The following is a 14731-nucleotide window of genomic DNA, read 5'->3' as shown; positions in this document are numbered from 1 at the left end:
ATAATACTAATCCTGATATTATTGAGATAATAATAGTCCTGTAAATTGAAGATTGTTGATAAAGACCTACCGTGGGCGTTTCCCCATGAGGATGACTTCTTCTGTGCCGTCCCTCTTCACCTTGTGGACATTGTAGGTGAGGGTCTGGTCGTTGACCCTGGAGGCCAGGTCCCACAGCCTTGGGTACCTCTCCCCACTGCACACACCCACACAGAACCGCAGTTCCAAACACACACCTACAGACAGGGGGAGGGGAGAGGACCAATAGGAAATGGTTTTCCTGAGCGTAAACTCAACGTCAATTTAGCATCAAAAGTAAACGGTTTGTGTCTGTCAATGTCAATGTTAGTCTCGGAGTTCACTGATAGGTCATGTCATGTGAATTAAATGGTGGTATGTTTATTCCCTGGGCCTTTCTTTATGAATCCACAGCAGTCTCGCCACCGTTAGACACAAACACTGCAAGATAATACCCGGATGAACTTGAAGCCTTTTCCGAACAGTCTCCGACTCCACCACATTCTAACCGATTTCCAATCAGTCAACCAAGACAGCAACCGATGCCTGGAAGTCTCCACCTAACCGCTCTTACTAACCTGCAGTCAGTATCCCGGGGAAACAGGCGATGTGTTTGTGGTCCTCTGTCTCCAGGTTCCATGTCACGACCTGCGTGATGCCGGTGCGGGGGGAGGGGCAGAAGGCCACGGCGTGCGTCCCCGTCCGGTTGACGGTGACCTGGGAGATGTCGTCCTGGCTGCAGCCCAGGATGGAGCGCTCGTACTTGAAACTGGCCGTGCTGTACAGCTCAATATGAATAATCTCACTGTCCCGCTTGTAAGGGTACCTGGGAGGGAGGAAGGGATGAGGGAGGAGGGAGGAGGGATGAGGGATGAGGGAGGGAGGCATAAACATAGGCAGGTGCACTATGAATAGCAATGGTCTGTTTCTTTAATAAAACATCTAATATGATCATGTGATTATGATGCCGTGATAGACTTTTCAGAAGCACTTATCACTACTCTGTTCATAAGGCATTATACACACACACACACACATCTATAATGCCTTATGAGCTATGCATTCTGGGTTGTAATGCATAACATAGGGTTATGGTTAATGGAGGGGATGCATACTTGCACTTAAAGTAACTGTCGAGTGAAAATCGTACTTTTAAAAGTTAATATCCTGTTAACTCATACCTAAAGGCCTACTCGTATTTGTGGCCAAAGCATAAATTAGAGAGAAAAAAACACCTCAATCTTGTATCTCAAGTAGACCGTTTAAAAAAAATGGTTGCTATTTCCTCATAATACATGACATGTTGGCTCATTGCCTGAGCCGGCCAATCAGCTGTCTACTCCTATGAATATTTTTAATGACCGGTATACGCCCACACCATTCTGTTTTTGGGGGTATGCCCACACCATTCTGTTGTTGGGGTACGCCCACACCATTCTGTTGTTGGGGTACGCCCACACCATTCTGTTGTTGGGGTACGCCCACACCATTCTGTTTTTGGGGGTACGCCCACACCATTCTGTTGTTGGGGTACGCCCACACCATTCTGTTGTTGGGGTACGCCCACACCATTCTGTTGTTGGGGTACGCCCACACCATTCTGTTGTTGGGGTACGCCCACACCATTCTGTTGTTGGGGTACGCCCACACCATTCTGTTGTTGGGGTACGCCCACACCATTCTGTTGTTAGGGTACGCCCACACCATTCTGTTTTTGGGGGTACGCCCACACCATTCTAAATATATAAAACAGATACCTGCAGAAGAGCAGTAGGTACTGATTGGTCATCTCCACTCCTTGTATGGAGGCAGCACCATGCTGGGCTCTGAGGACAGACAACACAGCCCCCCCTCTGGCACTAAGCACCGCTGCCTGACCTCCAGACCTGAGAGACAGAGAGACAGAGAGAGAGAGAGACAGAGAGAGAGAGAGAGAGAGAGAGAGACAGAGAGAGATAGAGAGAGAGAGGGAGGGAGAGAGAGAGAGAGAGAGGCCTCCAGAGAGAGAGAGAGAGAGAGAGAGAGAGAGAGAGAGAGAGAGACAGAGAGAGAGAGAGAGAGAGAGAGAGAGGGAGAGTGAGAGAGAGAGAGCGACAGAGAGAGAGAGAGAGACAGAGAGACAGAGAGAGACAGAGACAGAGAGACAGAGAGACAGAGACAGAGAGACAGAGAGACAGAGAGAGACAGAGAGACAGAGAGAGACAGAGAGACAGAGAGACAGAGAGACAGAGAGAGAGAGAGAGACAGAGAGACAGAGAGAGACAGAGAGAGAGAGAGAGACAGAGAGAGAGAGACAGAGAGAGACAGAGAGACACAGAGAGAGACAGAGAGAGAGAGAGAGACAGAGAGAGACAGAGAGAGAGAGAGAGAGAGAGAGAGAGACAGAGAGAGAGAGAGAGAGAGAGAGAGAGAGAGAGAGAGAGAGAGAGAGAGAGAGAGAGAGAGAGAGAGAGAGAGAGAGAGAGAGAGAGAGAGAGAGAGAGAGAGAGAGAGAGAGAGAGAGAGAGAGAGAGAGAGAGAGAGAGAGAGAGAGAGAGAGAGAGAGAGAGACAGAGAGAGACAGAGAGAGAGAGAGAGAGAGAGAGAGAGAGAGAGAGAGAGAGAGAGAGAGAGAGAGAGAGAGAGAGAGAGAGAGAGAGAGAGAGAGAGAGAGAGAGAGAGAGAGAGAGAGAGAGAGAATGCAAAAGCCAGAAAAAGTGAGTGAGAAAACACAGAGAGGAACCCACAGACTATTAAAGGCCCATCAAGACACTGCCTTGGCTACTCAGCCAGACTCACTCAGCCAGACCCAGACTCAGCCAGACCCAGCCAGACCCAGACTCAGCCAGACCCAGACTCAGCCAGACCCAGACTAGGCCAGACCCAGCCAGACCCAGACTCAGCCAGACCCAGACTCAGCCAGACCCATCACCTAACTCAAATAGCAAATAGACCATAGAAAGCCTTCCAGATACTGGCCACGTCTCCACTTCAAAGGGCTGTACGGTTGTAAACACAGTAACACAGTAACACAGTAACACAGTAACACAGTAACACAGTAACACAGTAACACAGTAACAGGGTTTATTTGAGGTTTCACTGTTTTTTTAAAAGTGCTATTGTTAGCTATTTTTCCTAACAATGGCAGTCCTGTGAGAACACAGCGGTAGCTTTGTAGAGTTAGTCATGACTACATATGGACCTCTGAATTCTCAAGTACTCAAAATACCTATATTGAAATATATACATTTGTTAGAACTTTGTATTTATTTAAAATAGTATTTCTAAAATAATATTTGGAAGCATTGTAATTCAATTGTGGTCTGCACACACAGCTGTCAAATTCTTTCCCTGTTACAGCAACCTGCCATATATGTATATACCTTTATTTAACTAGGCGAGTCAGTTAAGAACAAATTCTTAGTTACAATGACGGCCTACCAAAAGGCAAAAGACCTCATGCAACATGTAAATATAGGACAAAACACACATCACGACAAGAGAGACAACACTACATAAAGAGAGACCTAAAGACAACATAGCAAGGCTGCAACACATGACAACACAGCATGGTATCAACACAACATGACATCAACACAACACGACAACAACATGGTAGCAAACAGAATGGTAGCAGCACAAAACATGGTACAAACATTATTGGGCACAGACAACAGCACAAAGGGCAAGAAGGTAGAGACAACAATACATCACGCAAAGCAGCCACAACTGTCAGTAAGAGTGTCCATGATTGAGTCTTTGAATGAAGAGATGGAAATAAAACTGTCCAGTTTGAGTGTTTGTTGCAGCTCGTTCCAGTCGCTAGCTGCAGCGAACTGAAAAGAGGAGCGACCCAGGGATGTGTGTGCTTTGGGGACCTTTAACAGAATGTGACTGGCAGAACGGGTGTTGTATATGGAGGATGAGGGCTGCAGTAGATATCTCACATAGGGGGGAGTGAGGCCTAAGAGGGTTTTATAAATAAGCATCAACCAGTGGGTCTTGCGACGGGTATACAGAGATGACCAGTTTACAGAGGAGTATAGAGTGCAGTGATGTGTCTTATAAGGAGAATTGGTGGCAAATCTGATGGCCGAATGATAAAGAACATCTAGCCGCTCGAGAGCACCCTTACCTGCCAATCTATAAATTATGTCCAGAAGAAGGTCCAAGCGTCTTCGACAGAGGAGATCAAGCTGATTCTACATCAATTTACAGAGGCCAGTTCATGAAGGAAGGCTTGCTCATTTTTTCTTATTTTTTTTAGCAAGTGAATATGAGGACAGGTCATTTCACTGAGCAGCCATTATGAACACAGGCTGTAAAACAGTGATCACTAAGGTCATTACAGAAAACACCAGACTGATACCTATCAGGATTATTTGTGAGGATAACATCAAGAAGAGTAGCCTTTTCTGGGTGTTTGGAGTCATACCTTGTTTGATTGGTAACAATCTGATAAAGATTTAGGGAGTCCCATTTCACTTGGTCAGGTGGTTTAAGCGTGTCCCAGTTTAGGTCACCAAGCAGGACAAATTCAGACTTGGTATAGGGGGCCAGGAGAGAGCTTAGGGCAGGTATGGTACAGGCCAGTGATGATGGAGGACGATAACACCCAGCAACAGTCACCCAGCAACAGTCACCCAGCAACAGTCAACAAAGAGCTATTTGAAAGTTTAATACTTAAAACCAGCAAATCAAATTGTTTTGGGACAGACTTGGTAGAGACAACCGAGTACTGAAGGTGATCCCTGGTAAAGATTGCCACTCCCCCACCTTTGGAAGATCTGTCTTGCCAAAAAAAGGTTATCAACCAGAAAGGTTCACATCAGTGTTCATAACACTCTTCCTTAACCACGTCTCAGTAAAGACCAACACGTCTGGATTGGAGCTGTGAACTGTGACAATAACTCTAGTACGAACTCAGACCCAGGTGCAGAGAAACGCGGCAGGCAGAGGTGAGGGAAAATGCAGAATGTTTACTGAAGTTGTAGTGTCTTAACACTTAGTACTTATTTATATAATAAGAAAGACTATGAATACAAGCAATTGAACTGGAGCTTCACATTTACTCAAACGAGTTAGTACCAGAATAACATAGAACAACACTGCTCATGACCAATGGTGCTCCATCCTTAAAGGGGACATCAGTAATTAACAGAACATAACAGAAGTATTCACAGGAAAAACAACAAAGCAAGTGCACATGAGTACAACACAACACAAAACAAGACAAGAGACCTGAGCAACCGGCCCAGTTCCATAGAGGAACCTAAATAGCCCTAAACTAGGTAAACCCAATAAACCCAATCAGGCTCACCTGGACACTAGAAACATAAGGGTGCCCTCCAGTGGCACCCTCAGGTATAACACTCCATGATGACCTCTAACCTGTGACAGGCCAATCAAAGCACAGAACAGAGAGAGCTCTGCTGATTTATGACATCTGAATGTGCGTCAGATGGAAACATGATCATATTGTACAGCGATTTCATCAGGTAACATGAATACAAAGCCGACGAGAGGTGGTTTAGAATGGGATGGGAGGACAAAAGTCTGTGTAACCAATAGAGAGTCAGAGTCCCGAGTCTGGGAACAAAACTGAGTCTGTCCCACGGTTGGGTCAAGAAAGATCGTAGTCAACAAAGCATTCAGGAGTCATGAGACAAATAGCAAAATGCACAAGATAAAAAATATACAGTTGAAGTCGGAAGTAATTACAGTCATTAAAACTTGTTTTTCAACCACCCCACAAATGTCTTGTTAACGAACTATAGTTTTGGCAAGTCAGTTAGGACATCTACTTTGTGCATGACACAAGTCATTTTTCCAACAATTGTTTACAGATAGATTATTTCACTTATAATTCACTGTATCACAATTCCAGGTGGTCAGAAGTTTACATACACTAAGTTGACTGTGCCTTTAACCTCTTAAGTCGACCCTCTACTTTTTTGAACATTCTGTTAAAAATCGCGCAACATTTCAGCGCCCTGCTACTCATGCCAGGAATATAGTATATGCATTTGCTTAGTCTGTGTGGATAGAAAACACTCAGACGTTTAAAAAACTGGTTAAATCACTGCTGTGGCTTTACCAGAACGGCATTTACATCGAAAAGCACAGGAAAAACTGATCAGGTCTAGGACCGGATATTTTCGTTGAGTTTCTAGCCGGACATTTTTCCAGACGGACAGCTAATGATCTTTACATCGCCTCCTGATGAATTTTATCGCTTATTAACGTTTACTAATACCTAAAGTTGCATTACAAACGTATTTCGAAGTGTTTTGTGAAAGTTTATCGTCGACTTTTTGAATTTTAAAAAATGACGTTACGTTTTGAAACTATGTTTTTTTCGTTTATCACACAGTCTACATATAACGATATCTAGGCTTTATATGGACCGATTTAATCGAAATAAAGACCCAAATAGTGTTTATGGGACATCTAGGAGTGCCAACAAAGAAGATGGTGAAAGGTAATGAATGTTTTCTATTTTATTGTGCGGTTTGTGTAACGCCGAAATGCTAATTATTTTGTTTACGTCCCCTGTGGGTCTTTTGGGGTGTTGCATGCTATCAGATAATAGCTTCTCATGCTTTCGCCGAAAAGCATTTTAAAAATCTGACTTGTTGCCTGGATTCACAACGAGTGTAGCTTTAATTCGATACCCTGCATGTGTATTTTAATGAACTTTTGAGTTTTAACTAATACTATTAGCATTTAGCGTAGCGCATTTGCATTTCCAGAGCTCTAGTTGGGACGCAAGCGTCCCGAGTAGAAGCAACAGGTTAACAGCTTTGAAAATTCCAGAAAATGATGTCATGGCTTTAGAAGCTTCTGATAGGCTAATTGACATCATTTGAGTAAATTGGAGGTGTACCTGTGGATGTATTTCAAGGCCTACCTTCAAACTCAGTGCCTCTTTGCTTGACATCATGGGGAAATCAAAAGAAATCAGCCATGACCTCATAAAAAAAATTGTAGACCTCCACAAGTCTGGTTCATCCTTGAGAGCAATTTACAAATTCCTGAAGGAAACACGTTCATCTGTACAAACAATAGTAGGCAAGTATAAACACCATGGGACTGCGCAGCCGTCATACCGCTCAGGAAGGAGACTGTCATGTTATGTCTTGTTCCTGTGCTTTCTCTTCTCTTCGTTTCCCCCTGCTGGTCGTATTAGGTTACTATCTCTCTCTCTCTCTATCGTTCCGTTCCTGCTCCCAGCTGTTCCCCATTCTCCTAACGACCTCGTTTACTCTCTCACACCTGTCTCCTCTTTTGCCCTCTGATTAAGTCTCTATTTCTCTCTCTGTTTCTGCTTCTGTCCTTGTCGGATTCTTGTTTGCTTTGCCCTTGTCCCGTCCTGTCGTAATCTGCCTCTTCATCAGATGCTGCGTGTGAGCAGGTGTCTCTGTCCTCTACGGCCCGCGCCTACCCAGAGGGACCTGCAGTCTGTTGCCGCTAGCCCTGCAATTCTCCTCTACTACTAGAAGGAGGACTCTCCTGCAAAGATAGAGGATTTATGTTTTCCCTGTTTGGACATCTCCTGTAAAGATTGAGGATTTATGTTTTCCCTGTTTGGACATTAAAAGACTCTGTTTCTGTTGAATCGCTGTTGGGTCCTCACTCACCTGCATAACAGAGACGTGTTCTGTCTCCTAGAGACGAACGTACTTTGGTGTGAAAAGTGCAAATCAATCACAGAACAACAGCAAAGGACATTGTGAAGATGCTGGAGGAAACAGGTACAAAAGTATATATATCCACAGTAAAACGAGTCCTATATCGACATAACCTGAAAGGCCACTCACCAAGGAAGAAGCCACTGCTCTAAAACAGCAATAAAAAGCCAGACTACGGTTTGCAACTGCACATGGGGACAAAGATCATACTTTTTGTAGAAATGTCCTCTGGTCTGATAAAACAAAAATAGAACTGTTTGGCCATAATGACCATCTTTATGTTTAGAAGAAAAAGGGGGAGGCTTGCAAGCCAAAGAACACCATCCCAACCGTGAAGCATGGGGGTGGCTGCATCATGTTGTTGGGGTGCTTTGCTGCAGGAGGGACTGGTGCACTTCACAAAATAGAAGGCATCATGAGTGAGGAAAATTACGTGGATATATTGAAGCAACATCTCAAGACATCATTCAGGAAGTTAAAGCTTGGTCGCAAATGGGTCTTCCAAATGGCCAATGACTCCAAGAATACTTCCAAAGTTGTGGCAAAATGGCTTAAGGACAACAAAGTCAAGTTATTGGAGTGGCCATCACAAAGCCCTGATCTCAATCCTATAGAAAATGTGTGGGCAGAACTGAAAAAGCGTGTGCGAGCAAGGAGGCCTACAAACCTGACTCAGTTACACCAGCTCTGTCAGGAGGAATGGGACAAAATTCACCCAACTTATTGTGGGAACCTTGTGGAAGGCTACACGACACGTTTGACCCAAGTTAAACAATTTAAAGGCAACTTCTGACCCACTGGGAATGTGATGAAAGAAATAAAAGCTGAAATAAATAATAATTATCTCTACTATTATTCTGACATTTCACATTCTTAAAATAAAGTGGTGATCCTAACTGACCTAAGACATGGGAATTTTTACTACGATTAAATGTCAGGAATTGTAAAAAAAAAAAATGAAAAAATAAAGGATTTAAATGTATTTGGCTGAAGGTGTATGTAAACTTTCGACTTCAACTGTACATAACGACTTGGGGCTAACAAATTGTAAGTTCAGAGTCACTCGCCCCAACAGTGCATGTGTGCGGAGAGAGAGGAAGGGGGGGGGGTTAGGCCAGGACAGACGGTGAACTGGTCGCCAGGTGGAATCCAAGCAGCAGTGCAGCAGGTTATATAGATGGTAATCACCAGAAACCGAAGCCCAATGCATTATACTGCAACCATCCACACAGACAGCTTGTATTACTAACTACCTCAACGACCCAATTTGTCATTCCTTTTACATTTACACCACTCAGGTGTGAGAGGATGGATTCCACCAGCCAATCACATTATCCACGACATCCTCCTCCATCCTCCCATTTAATCAAGTCATGAAATAAGATTTTAACACTGCCTGGAAAATGTATCGTTTCATGTGTCATGTACACATATCCTGGTGTCCGACGTTATCCGTCTATTCGACAGGGGCTTATGTGTGAAAAGCTTCTCGTAATATACAGGATTACATTTGAATAGGCACCTGAGAAGTCAGTCTGTTTGAATAATTCAACAGTGTTTTCAAACCGGACCCGTGAAATCTGTCAAGGTACTACGCTCGCCTGATTTCACAGCGTGGTAACAATGAGGGCATGTGATATTATTTAAGAGCCAGACCAGGAGAAGTGACACCTGTCACTAATTGGTTATTACTCTATGGCACTAAGAGACAAATCACCATTAGCCCCAACGCAAAATAAACAAAAAAACGAATAAGAAAGACGGAAAGCAAACAAAATATCACGAATAACGTGAAAAAAAAACTAAATATTGTTTACTCTATCGACCATGGAATTTTTTTTCTTCAATATTCAAGGTTGCGAGTAAAACACTGAGTCTCAATGTCCTTGAATCTCCCTGTGTGTATAATTGGTTTGTTTCGTGTTTAGTTTTTTTGTGTGAACCAGTTACAGACTAGCTGTTGTCATGGACTAGCTGTTGTCACGTACTAGCTGTTGTCACGTACTAGCTGTTGTCACGTACTAGCTGTTGTCACGGACTAGCTGTTGTCACGTACTAGCTGTTGTCACGTACTAGCTGTTGTCACGTACTAGCTGTTGTCACGGACTAGCTGTTGTCACGTACTAGCTGTTGTCACGGACTAGCTGTTGTCACGGACTAGCTGTTGTCACATACTAGCTGTTGTTACGTACTAGCTGTTGTCACATACTAGCTGTTGTTACGTACTAGCTGTTGTCACGTACTAGCTGTTGTCACGGACTAGCTGTTGTCACGGACTAGCTGTTGTCACGGACTAGCTGTTGTCACGGACTTGCTGTTGTCACGTACTAGCTGTTGTCACGTACTAGCTGTTGTCACATACTAGCTGTTGTCACATACTAGCTGTTGTCACATACTAGCTGTTGTCACGGACTAGCTGTTGTCACGTACTAGCTGTTGTCACGTACTAGCTGTTGTCACGGACTAGCTGTTGTCACATACTAGCTGTTGTCACGGACTAGCTGTTGTCACATACTAGCTGTTGTTACGTACTAGCTGTTGTCACGGACTAACTGTTGTCACGGACTAGCTGTTGTCACGTACTAGCTGTTGTCACGTACTAGCTGTTGTCACGGACTAGCTGTTGTCACGTACTAGCTGTTGTCACGGACTAGCTGTTGTCACGGACTAGCTGTTGTCACGGACTAGCTGTTGTCACGGACTAGCTGTTGTCACGGACTAGCTGTTGTCACGTACTAGCTGTTGTCACGGACTAGCTGTTGTCACGGACTAGCTGTTGTCACGGACTAGCTGTTGTCACGTACTAGCTGTTGTCACGGACTAGCTGTTGTCACGGACTAGCTGTTGTCACGGACTAGCTGTTGTCACGGACTAGCTGTTGTCACGGACTAGCTGTTGTCACGTACTAGCTGTTGTCACGGACTAGCTGTTGTCACGGACTAGCTGTTGTCACGGACTAGCTGTTGTCACGTACTAGCTGTTGTCACGTACTAGCTGTTGTCACATACTAGCTGTTGTCACGGACTAGCTGTTGTCACGGACTAGCTGTTGTCACGGACTAGCTGTTGTCACGGACTAGCTGTTGTCACGTACTAGCTGTTGTCACGTACTAGCTGTTGTCACATACTAGCTGTTGTCACATACTAGCTGTTGTCACGGACTAGCTGTTGTCACGTACTAGCTGTTGTCACGTACTAGCTGTTGTCACGGACTAGCTGTTGTCACATACTAGCTGTTGTCACGGACTAGCTGTTGTCACGTACTAGCTGTTGTTACGTACTAGCTGTTGTCACGTACTAGCTGTTGTCACGGACTAGCTGTTGTCACGGACTAGCTGTTGTCACGGACTAGCTGTTGTCACGTACTAGCTGTTGTCACGGACTAGCTGTTGTCACGGACTAGCTGTTGTCACGTACTAGCTGTTGTCACGGACTAGCTGTTGTCACGGACTAGCTGTTGTCACGGACTAGCTGTTGTCACGTACTAGCTGTTGTCACGGACTAGCTGTTGTCACGTACTAGCTGTTGTCACGGACTAGCTGTTGTCACGGACTAGCTGTTGTCACGGACTAGCTGTTGTCACGGACTAGCTGTTGTCACGTACTAGCTGTTGTCACGGACTAGCTGTTGTCACGGACTAGCTGTTGTCACGGACTAGCTGTTGTCACGGACTAGCTGTTGTCACGGACTAGCTGTTGTCACGGACTAGCTGTTGTCACGGACTAGCTGTTGTCACGGACTAGCTGTTGTCACGGACTAGCTGTTGTCACGGACTAGCTGTTGTCACGGACTAGCTGTTGTCACGGACTAGCTGTTGTCACGGACTAGCTGTTGTCACGGACTAGCTGTTGTCACGGACTAGCTGTTGTCACGTACTAGTTGTTGTCACGGACTAGCTGTTGTCACGGAAGCTGTTGTCATGGACTATCTGTTGTTACGGACTATCAGGGATCTGAATCAAGGACTAAACTCTGACCTGTAGGCGAAAAGGACATAGTCTTTGATGGAGTTGTGGGAGACCAGAACGGAATGGTCTTTATGGATGGGGTCACACTCCAGGGTAATGTTGACACAGCACAGTAGAGAGCAGGACGAGACCAGGTCGAACACCTGAGAGGTCACAGAGAGGTCAATTAATCACCATGGCCCTGAACATAAACAATTAGCGTTTATGTTGCTTATGCTGACGTGATAATATATTGGACTGTTGCAATACCTTCACCAGATGACTTCCATCATAGAAGGCTACCAGCAGCTGTCCTTCACACGTGGTGGTTACCACAGGAACGTCCAGAGAGTCACTCTCGGAGTAGATCACTTTCCCAGAATCCACCTCTCTGACCTGCAGACTCTGTCCCATGCCAACCACCAGGACCCTGTCCTCCAGACAGAGAGTGAGGGAGTCGCCCACCACGCCCCCCACCCCCTCCAGAGTCCTCACGGCGCGCCCCAGTTCCAGGTCCCACACCTTCAGGGTGCCGTCCCCATCGCAGGTGGCTGCCACCAGACCCCTCTGTCCCCTGGTCAGGGCCGTTACTATGGACGTGTGGCCTGGAGCAGAGCCAGAGGAAAAGGCATTCATCATGCCATTTACCTAGAATGGCATAGGATGACCTAACAACTATATCTTAATGCATCATGTCTTAATGTTTGTGATAGTTCTTTACCTGCCAGCAGGGTGTGTGGGATCTCTCCTGGGGGCACCAGGAAGCTGTAGGAGGGCACCAGGACTGGCAGAGAGGAACGGGCACACTGGGCCAGCAGGGCATGCAGGTAGCTAAACTTCTGTGGGTCACCTGGTATGAACACATTTACACCGACAGAGAGCAGGCCATAACAGTTGGGAACCTCGTATCGAAGCTTTAAAAAACATTTTTTATTGTGTTGGAGGCACATCCATTTGAGACTTTATCCATCAGTGACAATTGTAAGGCAGGTGAAGTGTACCTGGAGCCACGGGGACGTCTTCAGCAACTATCTGTCCCAGACGGCCCATAACCTGGGAGGCTAGCTGGCATGGGTCCTGGAGCAGCACGGTCCTGGAGAGCTCCAGAGTAGCAGCCAACACCTCCATATCTACCAACTCCCTGACGGGGGGAATGAAATGTGAGAGTAGAGCGGAAACAAAGAGAGAGAGAGAGAGAGAGAGAGAGAGAGAGAGAGAGAAAGAGAGAGAGGACACACATCACTTATCTCAAACTTACAGAATCAAAACAGCAACTCAGACGAAGTATCTAACAGTGAACCTACTTCTCTGGCAGCACGACGCCCTTCAGGTCCTCTTGTAAATGGAGCACAGACAGAGCCCAGGCCTTGTGCAGCAGGAACTCATAGTTAAACACACACTCAGACAGGAAGGCCAGTATCTGGCCTGACCGAACCAGGTGGTAGGGCAGGCCATGGAGCTTTCTGAGGTTAAACACATAACTTTTCGTCAAGTCCTCCTCCAGTTTCCACGCCAGCGGCTGAAATATGTTTCTGTGTGGGCTATCCGTACCCCGGAAGTAGTCTGCGTAGTTTGCGTGTAGAAGCATGCGGGAGTCGTCCGTTTTGAGGTACCGTTTCACACACACCCTACCCAGCTCAGAGTGGGTCCAGCGGTAGACCCACGTCCCATCTGTCTCCGCCTCCGTCAGGTGACCCCCGAGGTCTCGTCTCAGCCGCGCCCACAGCACGCACGGCACCCTGGGAAGGCTGGAGGAGGAAGTGGAGGATGAATGGGAGAGCGATACTTCCTGTAGAACCTTCCCATCTCTCCCCAGAAGGTCCAGTAGCTCCTAATGATCATAATAATAACAATAACTATAATAACAATCATAATTACAATAGCAACTATAATAATAACAACAACTATAAGAATAGTTATAATAATAATAACTATAAAAATAAATATAATAAAAATAAATATAATAATAACTATAATACAATATATATAATAATAACAATAATAAAAACAACGATATTAATAATAACAGCAACAATAATAACTACAACAATTATAACTATAATAATAATAACAACTATAAGAATAGTTATAATAATAACTATAAAAATAAATATTATAATAACAAATATAATAATAACTATAATACAATATATATAATAATAACAATAATAAAAATAATTATAAAAATAATAATAACGGCAACAATAATAACTATAATAATAATAATAAACTATAATAATATCAATAATAATAGCAATCATGGCAATAATAATAACAATAATAATAATAATAACAATAATAATAGAAATTATAACAACAACAACAATAATAATAATATATGTATAATAGCATAGCTTTATTTTTCTCAAGAGAATTTCTGATTTGAAATTCAAATCCCAGTACATGCGGTACAATTCAAGACAATGTCCAGCTGTGTGATTGGTCTGGCTCTCTATTTCCGTTGTTATTCCATGTGCTCACAGCTCTTTACATTCTCCTTCACTACCAATGTGTTTCACCCACCTCTTCCGTGACACCACCTCTGGAGAGCGATATAACCGCGGCGGCCCGTCCCACCAGCTGCTCCCCGTGGGTCCTCTCCAAGCAAGCCAGCAGGCCTACGTAGAGCCCTTCCAGGTCGGGTGGGAGGCCTAGGCTGCCCTGGGGGGAGAAGGAGCTCCAGAGGACAGACTCAGCATAGACAACCTCCAGGTAGAGAGGGGAGGGACAGGAAAGGCAAGCCTGGAGGAGAAACTGCCACTGCCAGTCCTGGAGCCTGCGGTGGTCAGTCTGGAGTTTATGTTTTAGAGCCTTGGTGATGTCATCAGGACTGAGGGGTGGTAGGGACAGGACAGTGGGCTGGGCTGACTTCTGGATAGGGAAGGGAAAAACTGAGAATTTCATAATCAGTTTGATACTAGCATAATGACAGAGGGTTTTTAGATAGAACATGTTCCTGAACGGCACCGGTCAGGATGTCTCACATACAGTAACTTAGCAACAAGCAGGCCCCGCCCACCTGAGAATCTCGCCTTATCAGCCATCTATTTCCTGTGTTTGAGGGGTGCAAAATCCACTTGTCACTTAAATCTCGCCGG

General features: G+C 45.0%; 1 protein-coding gene across 1 annotated transcript in view; it reads right to left on the bottom strand.

Moving 5' to 3' along the window:
• The window catches only part of LOC115117676 (uncharacterized), a 33250-nt gene that overhangs the window by 6641 nt on the left and 11878 nt on the right, over nucleotides 1-14731 (bottom strand). Inside the window, exons 16-24 of the mRNA XM_065021983.1 lie at nucleotides 14157-14504; nucleotides 12938-13464; nucleotides 12635-12774; nucleotides 12355-12483; nucleotides 11904-12238; nucleotides 11664-11797; nucleotides 1776-1904; nucleotides 597-844; nucleotides 71-236 (exon numbers count right to left, since the gene is read on the bottom strand). Of these exons, the coding sequence (XP_064878055.1) occupies nucleotides 71-236; nucleotides 597-844; nucleotides 1776-1904; nucleotides 11664-11797; nucleotides 11904-12238; nucleotides 12355-12483; nucleotides 12635-12774; nucleotides 12938-13464; nucleotides 14157-14504 (2156 nt within the window). The remainder of the gene's footprint in view (nucleotides 1-70; nucleotides 237-596; nucleotides 845-1775; nucleotides 1905-11663; nucleotides 11798-11903; nucleotides 12239-12354; nucleotides 12484-12634; nucleotides 12775-12937; nucleotides 13465-14156; nucleotides 14505-14731) is intronic.

This window comes from Oncorhynchus nerka, linkage group LG8 (assembly GCF_034236695.1).
Source record: "Oncorhynchus nerka isolate Pitt River linkage group LG8, Oner_Uvic_2.0, whole genome shotgun sequence".
Taxonomy (NCBI): Eukaryota; Metazoa; Chordata; class Actinopteri; order Salmoniformes; family Salmonidae; genus Oncorhynchus; species Oncorhynchus nerka.
The sequence above is the reverse complement of the archived record's forward strand: the minus strand, read 5'-3'. Positions and strand labels throughout refer to the sequence as shown.